Source organism: Notolepis coatsorum (assembly GCF_963971535.1).
Source record: "Notolepis coatsorum genome assembly, chromosome: 1".
In the NCBI taxonomy this organism is placed as follows: Eukaryota; Metazoa; Chordata; class Actinopteri; order Aulopiformes; family Paralepididae; genus Notolepis; species Notolepis coatsorum.
In genome coordinates, this window is record NC_140165.1 from 10328270 (window position 1) to 10343290 (window position 15021).

At 42.6% G+C, this 15021-nt stretch overlaps 1 protein-coding gene across 1 annotated transcript in view; it reads left to right on the forward strand.

Moving 5' to 3' along the window:
- Positions 1-10811, forward strand: part of LOC311244873 (uncharacterized protein) — a gene marked incomplete at its 3' end in the record, with an annotated part of 46374 nt that extends 35563 nt beyond the window's left edge. Inside the window, exons 5-6 of the mRNA XM_084334560.1 lie at positions 1219-1471; positions 10727-10811. Coding sequence (XP_084190686.1) covers positions 1219-1471; positions 10727-10811 — 338 coding nt within the window. The remainder of the gene's footprint in view (positions 1-1218; positions 1472-10726) is intronic.
- Positions 10812-15021: the final 4210 nt, after the last annotated feature.

A 15021-nucleotide genomic window follows, 5' to 3' on the forward strand; every position in this document is an offset into this window, starting at 1 on the left:
GCGTGCATGTGCAAACGGGAACGGGACACACATCTGTGCAATAGCACATACCACCAAAGTCACTGGCCCACTGTGTGCATGTGTGTGTATCATCTGCGTGTGCAAACGGGAATGGGACACAGACATTTGAACTATTAATTAAGTGATTAATGCCTACTGTGGCAAAGTTGTAGCCAACAACTAGGCATAAGAAAGGCAGTGACATTGAACAAAAATGAGACACTGGCATTACCACCAGGGCCATCAGTAGAGGGGGGAGCTAGTGTTGCTCTTCTAGAAAAATAATCCTTTCAGGGTTGCCTATTGAAATACTGTACACCTCCAGTACAGAAACATTGTTTATGAGTTTGCGTGTCAGGTAGACCATTGATTGACAGTCGATTCTGCCAATTACGACGTCACACCGCTTGCACTCTGGCCGTCCGGCGCTGCAGCTGGACCCTATTGCCCACCTCTGCGGTTGATAACGCTAGCCAAGTTAGCTGTACACACACACAGTGGGCCAGTTACTTTGGTGTAGGGGTGTAACAATGCATCAATCCTACTTTGCAATATTTACAAAACATGACATTGTTTTCGAACTCTAGCCATGGGAAAATGTTTAGCCAATTCACGTAAAATTTGTATGTCTTCCCTCCGGCTCCAGTGGGTGTAGCTTCCCTAGCTACAGTGGCTCCAGTGGGTGTAGCTTCGCTAGCTACAGTGGGTACATTGGGTGCTACAGTGGGGGTAGTAGTGGGTGTAACCTTGCTAGCTTGGCCAACTTCGCTAGCATGCTGGCTAGCGTCAGTATGTTGATTAACGTTAACGTTAACTATCACCTCTGTAACATGAGCTGCCTCGCCGGTATCTTTTGCGCAAAATAAAAATGAATGGGCTTCGACATGGCTGTATTGTCTGACTCAGACAGACGCTGATCATTACTTTCAGTTTCCAGTCGCGTGACCACAGGAAACTCTACTGTGATTGGAACGTTTATGCAGCTGTGAACTGTGGGACTTGTAGTTTTTAAACGATTCTCGCAGCGGAGAAAAAAAAGAACGAATGAGGCTGTAATCTGCACTCGCACGGCGTGCGAGTAATTGATTTTTCAGTTTCGCACACACATATTTTTAGGGGCATATGCGAGCAATATGGTCGCACTGTAGAGCCCTGGTTTGTTACTTTCAAAAGTAATGGTTACAACAAATTACATTTAACATACATTCTTCTTTCTAGACTCCCTTGCCTTACAACAGTTTATCTGTGAAGAGGAGGTTCCCCCTGAGCAGCAGGAGAGGAGCTCCAGTCTGGATGGCCAGCTCCTCTCTTCAGACTGTTTGGGAAATGAGACTGATGACAGTGATGATGACAGTTCTGAAACTGACACCAATGGCGGCGATGAATGGAAGGAGAGTGGAGGACCAGGTTTGATGACTCTGAAACCAAAGAAGACCCAGAAAGTACAAAGTTTGTCTAACGGCAGTCCTGGGTTCAGAAAGAAGGGAGATCTGAAGATACACATAAATAAGCATATTGGAGAGAAACCATTTCTTTGTTCAGTTTGTGGAAAGGGGTTCAGTATGAAACAAATTCTGAAGAGCCACATGATGACTCATACAGGAGACAAACCATTTCTTTGTTCAGTTTGTGGGAAAGGGTTCAGTGGGAGGGGAGGTCTGAAGAGCCACATGATGACTCATACAGGAGACAAACCATTTCTTTGTTCAGTTTGTGGGAATGGGTTCTGTCAGATGGGAGAACTGAAGGTACATCTGAGAACTCATACAGGAGACAAACCATTTCTTTGTTCAGTTTGTGGGAAAGGGTTCAGTGGGAAGGGAGGTCTGAAGAGACACATGATGACTCATACAGGAGACAAACCATTTCTTTGTTCAGTTTGTGGGAATGGGTTCTGTCAGATGGGAGAACTGAAGGTACATCTGAGAACTCATACAGGAGAGAAACCATTTAGTTGTTCAGTTTGTGGGAGAGGGTTCAGTAGGACGGGAGATCTGAAGAAACACATGATGACTCATACAGGAGACAAACCATTTAGTTGTTCATTTTGTGGGAAAGGGTTCAGTCAGAAAGAAAGTGTGAAGACACACATGAGAACTCATACAGGAGACAACCCATTTCTTTGTTCAGTTTGTGGGAAAGGGTTCATTAAATCGGGAGATCTGAAGAGTCACATGATAATTCATACAGAAGAGAAACCATTTAGTTGTTCAGTTTGTGGGAAAGGGTTCAGTAGGAGGGGAGATCTGAAGAGACACATGAGAATTCATACAGGAGAGAAACCATTTAGTTGTTCAGTTTGTGGGAAAGGGTTCAATACGATAGCAGAACTGAAGAACCACATGATAACTCATACAGGAGAGAAACCATTTAGTTGTTTGGTTTGTGGGAAAGGGTTCAGTAGGACGGGAGAACTGAAGAGACACATGAGAACTCATACAGGAGAGAAACCATTTATTTGTTCAGTTTGTGGGAAAGGGTTCAGTAGGACGGGAGAACTGAAGAGACACATGATAATTCATACAGGAGAGACACCATTTCTTTGTTCAGTTTGTGGGAAAGGGTTCATTTGGCCGGGAGAACTGAAGGTACATCTGAGAACTCATACAGGAGAGAAACCATTTAGTTGTTCAGTTTGTGGGAAAGGGTTCATTATGATGGGACATCTGAAGAGCCACATGATAACTCATACAGGAGAGAAACCATTTAGTTGTTCGGTTTGTGGGAAAGGGTTCAGTAGGACGGGAGAACTGAAGTTACATCTGAGAACTCATACAGGAGAGAAACCATTTAGTTGTTCAATTTGTGGGAAAGGGTTCAGTCAGACAGGAAGTGTGAAGACACACATGAGAACTCATACTGGGGAAAAAAACATTTAGTTCAGTTTAAGATGGGAGTCGACTGGAAAAGAAGAGAGAATGGGTCCCAAAACAGTTTGAATTCATATTTCATCAATCGAGCCTCACGCTAGTGCTGCAGAACAGCGTGGAATACATATTTACAGTACCCGGCGCTGAATCAATAAACGCGATCGATATTTGGAATGGCGATCAGGAATTGGAATAATCTTTTTGGAGAACATCTGATCTGAGGTAAGCAATTTATTTTACTAGTCTTGGGGTAATCGGATCTATTTTCACAGAGATATCGGTGTGTGTGCGATCAGGAAATAAGAGAATATATTTTTCAGCTCGCTTCTCTAGCGTGCATAAGTACACATACTATCGATAATCTAGCGTTTATTTGAAAACGATTCATAAATAGGCAGAAAAATCACAATGTTTTTGTGTATGCCAGAATATTCCGTTTATCACGGAATCTATATATTTTCCTGAAACTTTCAAGAAAACGAGGGCTTTTCAAAATGCAAAAAAAACGGAAATGAACCGATTAAAAAAAAAAATCAAATAACATAAAAAAAATCCGTTTTGACAATGTTGACAATGTCATTGATAAGCGACGGGCAGATTAGACACATAGCCATAATTTAAAACAGAGATTATGCGTTCACAAATATGAGAATGCTATCATTGAAGTGTGTGGTGGCATTCAACCATGTTTTACCATGTTAACCAATGGCAACCAAAGTGTTAATAGGATCCCCACGTACTCATACTAAACCGTATACTCAATAGGATCCCCATGTACTTTGTTTTATGTCGCTCCACGCCACTGTGGGGCACAGGATGATTATGAGGTAACTATCACCAGAGCCAGACTCGGAGGATTTGGAGTAGCTGTTGTGTATTAAGCCAGTGGTTCTTAAACCAGGAGTCCTTCCGGTAGTTCCAGAGGGTCCCCAGAAAAATGGGGCCAATAGTCCAATGAGAGAATACAGTATATACTGATTATTCATTCATACATTTTATTTTGTTTCGTACATGGGGGTACAGTTAATCTTTGCACAATATCACCAACATCTTTTTATTTTTTTAACATGATACACCCATGGCCGAAAAGGAGCAGGATGAAGAAAACGTATGTTTCCTGCTCTCTTCCAAACTTCATATTTATTTTAACATAATGGTCAGCTCAACTGCACCTTACAGCTTCATACCATATAATAATAATCATTACCATAACTATGATAACAATAATCATAGGTTTCACTTACTACTGTTATCTCAGCTATATAAGCTAATATCTGGACTAAATCACATCCAACAACAAAGATCTTCTTAGATGGAGGGTCCCTAAGAGAAAGTCTAATCAAATAGATCAATACGCTTGAATTAATCCCACTGGACTAAAGAGATTATGCAATGTATCAAAGCTACAGAAGATACACTCTCCAAGGGTCTGTTTTCAGATATGTTTATTTCTGTACTGTATGCGTGTGTTTCTCCTCAGCAATGGTGTAAATGACTTACTTTAATCGAGTGGTAGGTACAGGTTGGGAAAAAAAACTCATCTCTGAACTAGGCAAAATCTGCACCTGGCTCGCTGATAACAAACTATCATTACACCTGGGTAAAACAGAGTCCATCCAAACTCAGCAAGACCGACGGCTTCTCAGTTACAGTGGGTGACAATATTGTCACAAGGAAAGATGAAATTACATACCTAGGTTCCATCCTAGAGGCAAATCTTTCCTGTGACAAAATGGCATCCAATGTGTTGTGAAGGATCAGATTAAACCGAATATATATATTTATTTATATATATATATTTAATTGTATTTGTATATCGTTTTATATCCCCTGTATATTCCTTGTACAATATGCACTGAATATCCCTTTAGTCTACTAAACAGCCCATAATAGTTTCATTCTACCATTGGACGAGAACCTGGCGCCAGGTTGCCATACCCCTAGGTCCAAGTTCAATCGTGCCGCCCAACATGTCGTGGCAAGCCCCGGTTCCGCGCAGGAATATGTCGGGCGAAATACGAATGGTACTATTTGTTCATAGCGCATATATATATGGCGCAAGTAAAGTAGAACTTTCTTTTAGTCCAGTTCTTTACCCTCCAACAGAGTGACAGACGCGAAGCCTCCCCACGACGCACGTGTGGTGTAGTAAGGCCTACTTGGCCCCAGAATAGGCATTGAGATATCGTGTAGATTAATAGTTGAATAGTCATAGTTTGGCACTATACCGTCGAGTTGGACGTATTCTATTAAGCTAATAATAGTCTATTTATGTATGGTGCATCGTTCGGTTAGAGTTCTAAAGTTATCAGTACCCCCATCGTTCCTGACGTTATCTGGACGCTTAACCAGGCTGGGCAGACCCCTAGTGGTGCTTGCATCCGAGGAGCTCCGGGCCAGGGCGACTGGACCTGTATATTGGATTACTCTACCCGGACGACGGCGAGCCTTCCACGGCTTGGATTATGCTTTGGGTGCTTTGATTATTCCATGGATAAAGGCCAACACTGCGGAGTGTTGGAACTACCCCCCGGAGAGGACTCCAGGTGAGACGGCGCTCTACACCAGTGAGGTCGCCTCACGTCTCTCCGTTGTGGACCGGCAGCTACCGTCCACAGAGGGTCCAGCTGTATTCGTCTGCGGACCGAGGTTCTGTGGGCACCGTGTTCAAGACTTTGAATTCTCCCAAGACACCGTCGGCCAGATGGGATACCGCCAGCGGCTTCTCTAACCCCCCCCTCCTACTGTCTTACAACCAGCGGGACCCCCCCCCCCCCTTAGTGTATCCAGCTATAATCATTTAAGTACCATCGCTATCGTTCCTAAATATTCCAGGTTGTATACTTACTCCCTGCGTAACCAGAGATTGGACATTCAATGTTGATTTACCTACGAATACTCATTTGCCATAAAAGTGCATATTTCAAATCATAAGTGTAAACAAGTGAACGTTGTATATACCTTTTGCTATATTAAACCTTCGATTTGTACATTTGTGTGGATTCGTTTCATCAGGTGGGAAAGTGTTCATCATACTTATATCATGTACTGGATGGCCAGAAGTTAAAGTACAAGAGGTAGTGGTATTAAATACCATATCTAACAATACAGTCAGGGAATTGTACCCCTCAGTTACACAATGTAATAAAAGAAGTCAACCAACGAACTAGATTCTTGCACCGGATCTCCTCTCTGGTAAACAAGAATACCCTGAAGACTCTGGCAGGAGCACTCATTCAAGGGTACTATGCTTGCACCTCATGGTACCAAAGCACCTCAAAGGCGCTAAAAACAAAATGACAAACATCACAAAACAAACTGGTCAGACTACTGCTTGACCTTACTCCTAGAACCCAGCTCACCCCTGCCCACTTTGACAACCTAGGATGGTTTAGAGTAGACGACAGAGTACAGCAACTTGCAATGGTCCTGGTCTACAAGATACACTACACGACTAAGGTACCCATGTACATGTGGAAATACTTCCCAAAGGTCAGTGAATACCACGACCACAACACCAGAGGGAGCTCCACAAATCATGTTAAACCCAGATTCGGCTCAAACAAGGGACTAAACACGTTTCGCAATTATGCCACATTAATGTGGAACGCCCTACCCACAGCTGTAAAGGAATGTGAATCACTACCCACTTTCAAGACTACTCTCAAAGAGCACCTACGGGAGACTGCAATTCGAAACTGGCCCCTGTAAATGTCCTAACCCAACCCCCTCCAATGTACAGTAAATGTCCTAACCCAATAATACACGAGACCCTCTTCTTGGGACCAAGTAAGGTTTCGTCGATAATCCAATGTACAGTTACCCCCCCCCCACCTACCCAACCCACCCCACCCACCCAACCACCTCCAATGTACAGTTTCCCCACATACCCAACCCCCCTCCACCCCACCTACCCAACCTCCTCCAATGTACAGTTTCTTCGTCAAATGTATATACTCTCTTTTTTAAACTCTTTTTGTATCACAAACAGTACTGTCTATCTGTATGTCATATATGATTAATTGAAAATGAGGACCCTGATGTAAACAAGACAAAAGTCTTTCTCTGGTCTGCATCCCCTTAACAATTGTGTGTATTGAGCTGTACTGTATTGTACCCATTCTGCAATCTGTTAATAACATTTTCAATCAATCAATCAATAGATCTGGTAGGTGGTTGGGTTGATACAATGTAGCCTACTGTTACAATGTAGCCTACTGTACATATGTCTAAACTGAACACTGTGACCTCATTTTTTTTACTTCTAATTTTACTATGTTATTTTATTTCATACTTATCTTGTCTTGCACAGTCTCTGGAGCGCAACAGTAAGAAGCATTTTGTATAAAAGTATTCTGTACTTCTGTATGACAACTATTAAAGAAACTTGAAACTTGTATAATGTGGAAATGTACAATAAAATTACCTTGATCAAAAACAAACCTAACTAGCCACTTTTTGTTGTTTCTAAAGTGTCTTTTCAATTTTGGCCTAAGCAATTGAATGTACTACAGTAGGCTGTGGGGAAATGTATTAGAAAAACACTTTTCACACTCTCATTCACGCAGTGGCGGACTCAGGCTGTTTGAAGGGCAGGGGCACCTAGCAATTGGTTGGCCAATTTAAATATTTAAGACACATTTTCGGTCAAATGAGTATTCTTGACCATGTTGGCACCGGATTCGCAGTGATAATCCAAACAATGGCTCTGCGAGCTAGTACATAGCTATCAGTGAGGATTTACAAATCCATAACTTTATCATTATCTCCTCCCTGACTGTTGTTGCCTTGGACCCAATCTTTCAAGGAGAAGCTGCCTCTCACAGCATTTTTCAGCTGCTTTTTTATGTTCTTCAGTTTTCTTTCTCTCCTTGGCATTCTGTAATCATAGTATATAGGCCAATGCTGACCCCCCTTTTACGTTTACTACCACTCTTAAGTTGGCTTTAAAAACCAATTCACACTGAACGTTGAAGTCCTATGGGTATATTTTGTGCTAATTATCCCTTAGAGAAGAATTTTTAGACTTCTGCCTTATTTCCAAATTGAGAACACGGGTTAGCATAGAATCAACTAAGCAAGGTAACTGTTTAGTTAGCTAGCTCCTTAGCTAGGTGTAGCAACCTGGAAAATATGCCTATTATCCAGATGTGCTGACTTGCCTTTTTATCTCCCCTGATGCACCAAGACATTCTAATTAGTCTCCGCTAATATTCTCTCGAACAATGATGCTCGCCCCTCCTTGTTCTACTCACTGGAATATGGATTATGAACAGGATTACTGGACCCTACTCTATCAGCCTTTTCCTTGTGACTAGTTGGCGGTGCCAGCAGGGGGCGGTGGCAGGCAGAGAGCGTACGAGAGAGACGGGGGAGGAAGTAGACGGAAGTGCGAGGAACCAGCCTCTTCGACATTGGACTGGGATCGGTTCGGTCGTGTCTGGAGAGCCCCGTATTGAACCTGAGTATATTACGGGTTATCCTATGAACGTACTCGTAGTGGAGCCTTGCATGTTTCTCCCTGAATATCCCTAGTGATATACCACGAGTTATCCTAGAATAAGAACGGTATAGCCGAGTTGGGCTTAAGTTAAAGTTATTCCCTCTAGCGAGGCGCCCCGCCAGCGTGGCCCGAAGAGGACCGGTGTTTAGGAGCACCCTGCGTTATGATATATCCCGTCTAGCAGAAGGGCTGTTTGGGACCCAGAGTTTAGCTGCAGTGTGAGTGAGGGCAAGTTAGATCCGCGTGTCGACCCAGCACCAGCTCTACAATCAGTCCGCTCCGGCTGTCTACAACCAGATCTGCACCCGGCTGCCTTCAGAGACCGACAGAGGTCGCTACCACCCAGCACACGCTCTCAGCCCAACACTGCCCTCTGCTCCAACCCCGCCGAGAGCGTTCGACGCCATCTTGCCTTCCGGACGACGGTGGCGCGGTGAGGCCGCCATTTTGGATGAGTACAAATGAGCATCTATGCTCCGGAGCTATTACACCGTACACAGTGTGGTGCAGCCTGCGGGCGAAGTTAACGTTGCTACTACAGTTCATAAGGGGAACCCCAAAACAATATATGCCGGCATTAAGATAGGACTTGTGTTTGGTATTTGTGGGCCCACCTTTTGGTTTCTTTTCATTTTCTTTGAGTGTGATAACATGTTTGCTATTTAATAATATTTTCCCATTTAATTAGCCCTTTCCCTTTGGGAGGTTACAGACCTGGCGCATCATAAGCAAAGCCTTAGGGAGGTATTATGTTTGCCATATAATTAAAGCCTGATAAGAGGTATTACACCGGGTACTGACCCAGACGTGGGTGAGGAGTCCAACACATTGACGTATATTAGCCCTGGCACGTTCTGGAGAAAGCTGCAGAAAGAGATGAAAACATACTTATACTTTAGACCATATTTTAGTATGAATATGTGAATGAAAAAGTTTAACGTTGCTACACAATCAACAATACATATAGGACTTTGAATGGGCCCTAATAATGGCAATCTAGCAATAGAATCTAAAAAGTTATAGCCCTGCAAAGAAGGGGAACTTCTCCATAGACAAATAGAGCTGGCAACAGATGGTATATCATGAATTTAACCTCCGGCACCCAAACTGTTAAGCACCCCCACAGCCCAAATGGAATGATAAAAAAAAAGAAAATAATTTATTAAAAGATTTAAAATATTATTCTTTTTATTTATTTATTTTAGTCTACCAACAGTCGACTAACGGCAAATTTTGGCCAATCATAGTCGACCATCCAAATCCTTAGTTGGGGACAGCCCTAGTATTTAGTAATGCATCATTAGTAAATCTCAATGGACCTCATGATCGAAAGTGTACATAACTATCTTCGTAAGAACAAACTTACGAAAGATCTCCGGAAAAGGTGTTTGTAAATGGCCATAAGTGTTCTCAGCTGTGCTTCCCTGAATGAAGAACCCCACTCATTCTTAAACTAAAAGTGCTTTCTCGTACACCTGTAGTTGCATACAGATATCTCACCAGCTCCTTATAGGTAATGCAAGGACTGTGTGCAAACTGATTCAACAGGTAGCGCAAACGCAATTTGCGACTGATCAAAATTTGATTAGATAAAAATGTATTGTCATTATACAGCACAAGTACATTACAACAAAAATAAGTTTGGCATCTAACCAGAGTACATTTACATTTTGTCATTTAGCTTAATTTTTCTGTTTTGATTGGCTAGATGTATCTCCATGCCTGACTATAGAATATTTTTACATGGTTTTCTAAGACAGATTTGACGTTAAAAACTGAATTATCGGAACAAGTACCATTCCTGCCATCTAAAATAGCTACTGCTATACATGCAGTGACCTCAAACTTATCTCTAGTAAACCGCTCTTTGGGGAGTTGCATGTGTGTGGTTTCCTCAAAATATAAGTTTGTACAGTTTTATTTTATATCTCGTGGGTTTAGTGCTATATAGATCAACGGTGTGCTTCTGATCAAAACTCAATGTCAAAAGAAAGCTAAAGCTTTAATGTTTCATTAATCAAGCATCGCATGGAGAAATTGTGTACAACATACAATAATTTACAGGAAATGTATTGCTCATGAACAAGCATATAAAAAGACATTGTTTGAATTAGTGATTATAAAAAGACACATTTTGACAAAAGTCAAGGATTACAATTATGAGTCCATCATTTCTGCAGTGTCCTGTTTGTTGTGAGTCAGTCTGTGTGGTGCTGCCCTCTGTCTCTGAGCTGAAAGACTGCAGTGGTGGTGTCTTCTCCAGGCTCCATCTGATGCCGGGGAGCAGGTAACAGCCTCAGGATCCACTGGGTAGGAGCTTTTCCCATCCTCCTGCTTCTTCTCTGACTCCCAGCTTCCAGCCCACCTGCCTGACAGACCGTTCCTCTGGGGAGAAGTCTTTAGTGTCCAGGTTCAGGGAAAAGCTCCAGTTTGTATGAGACTGGCTGGATGGCCACAGAGGCTGGGACACGCTCTATCTGCAGAACTCCACTGAGTGTGTCTGACTCTTAACCACCAAAACGTGCAGACTACAACGTATGACGTATATCATGCCAGTTAGGGTACCTTGTGTATACTGTTTACTTTTACTCTTACTCAGAGTATATATTCAGATTAAAATTCTTAATTTCTTATATTTATTGTAACGTATAATATAACCGAAAGGGCATACAGACCTTCATCTACAGTTTATTTTTCTCGTATTTTTATATTCAGTTATTTCTATTGTTTACACCATATGTGTCAAACTCATGGCCCGCGGGCTAAATGTGGCCCGCCACGTTATTTGATGTGGCCCCCCTTGCTCTGGCAAAAAAAATATATATATATATATATTTTTTTTTAAACATTAATCTTGGGTTAAAAAATAGCGGCGTTAAAATAATTGTGGGTTAATGCGTTAATAAAGCTTTAACTTTGACAGCCTTAGTTATTACACATTCTTACACATACATCTATGTTGAACATAAACAAAAAAGATCCAGGCGGAATAGGTAACAAAGGGTTGAAGAAATATTGTCTGAACTGTCGGATGCAAACTGGCTGTGTGACATAACCGAGCATCTCGCTCAATTGAATAAGAAGCTGCAGGACGCAAACAAGTCCCACCCAAAACTTGACCAATATAGTTGTGAACTGAGACAACCCTTATTTTGTTGTTTTTGAGTACAGTTACAGTTGTGTGTTCATGCAGACGCATAATAGCGATTTCATTACGAATTGAAAACGGGGGACCCTGATGTAAACAAGTCGAAAGTCTTTCTCTGGTCTGCATCCCCTTAACAATTGTGTGTATTGAGCTGTACTGTACCCAGTGATGCCACAGATTACTTGTAAAAGTAATCTGATTACTGATTACTCCTTTAAAAAGTAATCTTAGTTACTTTACTGATTACTTGATTATCAGAGTAACTTAGTTACTTTGAAAGTAACTAGGTTACGAAGTCGTCGTCCCTGCTGCTGCCACAACATAAGAATGACAAAAAAAAAATTAGTAAAATGTACTCAGTTTGAGTAAAAGGTACTAATAGGGCAGGTAGGCCTATCTATAGATTTCACAAAAGATAAATGGTCAATAACACCAACCAACGAACTAGATTCTTGTACCGGATCTCCTCTCTGGTAAACAAGAATACCCTGAAGACTCTGGCAGGAGCACTCATTCAAGGGTACTACGACTATGCGTGCACCTCATGGTACCAAAGCACCTCAAAGGCGCTTAAAACAAAATTACAAACATCACAAAACAAACTGGTCAGACTACTACTTGACCTCAACCCCAGAACCCACCTCACCCCTGCCCACTTTGACAACCTAGGATGGCTTAGAGTAGACGACAGAGTACAGCAACTTGCAATGGGCCTGGTCTACAAGATACACTATACGACCGGGGTACCCATGTACATGTCAAAATACTTCCCAAAGGTCAGTGAATACCACAACCACTACACCAGAGGAAGCTCAACAAATCATGTAAAACCCAGATTCGGCTCAAACAAGGGACTAAACACCTTACGCAATTATGCCACAACAATGTGGAACGCCCTACCCAAAGCTGTAAAGGAATGTGAATCACTACCCACATTCAAAACCGCTCTTAAAGAGCACCTACGGGAGGCTGCAATTCTAAACTGGCCACCGTAAATGCCCAAAACCCCCACCACCTCCTAATAGACAGTCTCCTCCCCACCGCATGTATATATTCCCTCCCTGCCGTATGTATATGTATCTCCCACCCACCCACCCCCTCCTAATGTACAGTCCCCTCCCCATCATATGTATATACTCTGTCAGGATCTAGGGGTAACAGGACTGTATATTTGAATACCGTTTATGTCACAAATGTATCAGTACTAAATACCTATATGTCCCTATGCCATAAATGTCATGTATGTTGTGTATGTCATAAATGTCTATATGAATTGAAAATGGGGGACCCTGATGGAAACAAGACAAACGTCTTTCTCAGGTCTGCATCCCCTTAACAATTGTATGTATTGAGCCATACTGTATTGTACCCATTCTGCAATCTGTTAAATAAAGTTTTCATTCATTCATTCATTCACCACATGTAGGCTGATATGTAGCCTACCTTTGAGGCCTGCCCTATTCAGATATGGTTCTAATGTTCCTAGTGATGCATTGTGTTCTGTTTGTTTTGTTTAGTCCCAGCGTCCTGTGTTACTTCTTACTCTAAAGAAGAACTGCTGAACATTGGGAAATCAATCCCACTTGACATTTTCCCTCAACTACTCACCCGCTCCACGGATCTGTTGGATGTGCTCGTGAGGGGAACCGCGGTCTTCATCCAGGCTGTGAAGTGGGTCAGGCGGCAGCCCGGCAAAAGGGCTGGCTCCCTGGCTCGCCTCCGCCGGAGAGGATCTCGTCCTCCTCTCCCGGGTATATTCCTCTCAAACGTGAACTCTCTCTGCAATAAAATGGATGAGCTCCGGTCCCTCGTAGCAAAGAGCAATGACTTTCGCTCAAGAGCAGTGTTCGCGTTCACGGAGACCCATCTGTCACAACAATAACAGCCGCGCCCACCAGCATGGAACAACTTGAGGTTGCGTGCTGTGACGTCACTCCCCCAATACAAGGAAATACAGCTCCAAGCATATTTTTGACTGTCTAAAACGAAATAAAATACTGCATCCCGCCTGCATTATGAATTTATGATGAGATAGTAACGAAATAGTAACGCACAGCCACTTGGACAAGTAACTGCAATCAGATTACTGGCTTTTAAAGATTAACGCGTTAGATTACTATTTTCGGGGAAAAGTAATCAGATTACTGTAACGCGTTACTTAGTAACGCGTTAGTGGCATCACTGACTGTACCCATTCTGCAATCTGTTAATTAAAGTTAATTAAACTCTCAGGCGTAAGGGGGGCGTGCTAGCGTAGGGTCACGTGGGCTTAGTGGCCAATCAGGCGAACCCGGAAACCGAATTCCGTTGCGGAAAGGATAAACGCGGACCGTCGCTCTGAGGGCCGCTCAGCAGCGCCACCCACCCAATGGCTGAATTGGAGTATTGCACTGTGCGGGCACAGCTGTGAGATCCGCGCGAGGCCAGATATCTTGAATGAATGCGTTTATTTATTTCGAACATAAATTGAAAATAAATAATAATAAAAAACAAGTAATAAACAGATTAAAAAACAAACAAGCAGGAGTAGGATGAAGTGTAAACGTATGTATTCCTTCACACTCTATTAGCTTATGCAACTCATATTCACTCCACAAACTGAAATATACATACATTGTTGAATGAACAGCCTGTTTCTTGAAGTTAGACTCTCCTCTAAATTGTAACCCCCCTCTCTATCACAGAATCTTTGGATGTTACCCAGGAGTGAATTGTTTCGTGCTTTAAACATGATTTGTGCAGTATTTTTATTTTTTTTTTTTATCTTTTTCCCCCTCCATTTTTCCTCCGATTTTCTCCCATCCCAATGTTAGTCGTTATGCCAATTCCCAATCCCCTTCCTGGTCGCTGCGCACTTACCCCCCACAGTCGGTCTGGGAGAGTGGAGGCTATCACGTGCTTCCTCCGACACACGTCCAGCCAATCAACCGCTTCTTTTTACCTGGCAGCGCGGATTCTCACTGAGAGGGCGTAGCGTGTGGAAGGATCACACTATCCCACTCAGGTCCTATCCGCGCTTAGCAGGCGCCCCGACCGAACTGTAGGAGTCGCTGTTTACAACGACCCGGACCCACCCCGCCAGCTTCTCCCACCCTCTAATACTGCCAATTGTATTAGTGTGAACAGCCAGCCAATCTGGTGACAACCCCGGAGCTGTGAGCTGGATTCGAACAGGTGAATCCAGCCGCTCCGGGGTTTGGTGACGAACGCAATCTCCGTTACGCCACCTGACACGTCTTCTTTAAACAAGTCAAGAAGAAACATCACAATAAGTCAAGAACAAAACAAGAACACCATAAAGTCCAAAATATTTAAAATAAATATGATTCCACAGACATAACTTTTACCACAAGACCACCTGACATACCCACATGTAGTGTCTTATGTAGTCTTATGCATAATTGCACATAGTTCATGTATAATATTGTAAAATAGCTTAGCCATAGCCTACTTGCATAGAATAGTCATGTATAATAATGTATAATATTGCTGGCTGTAAT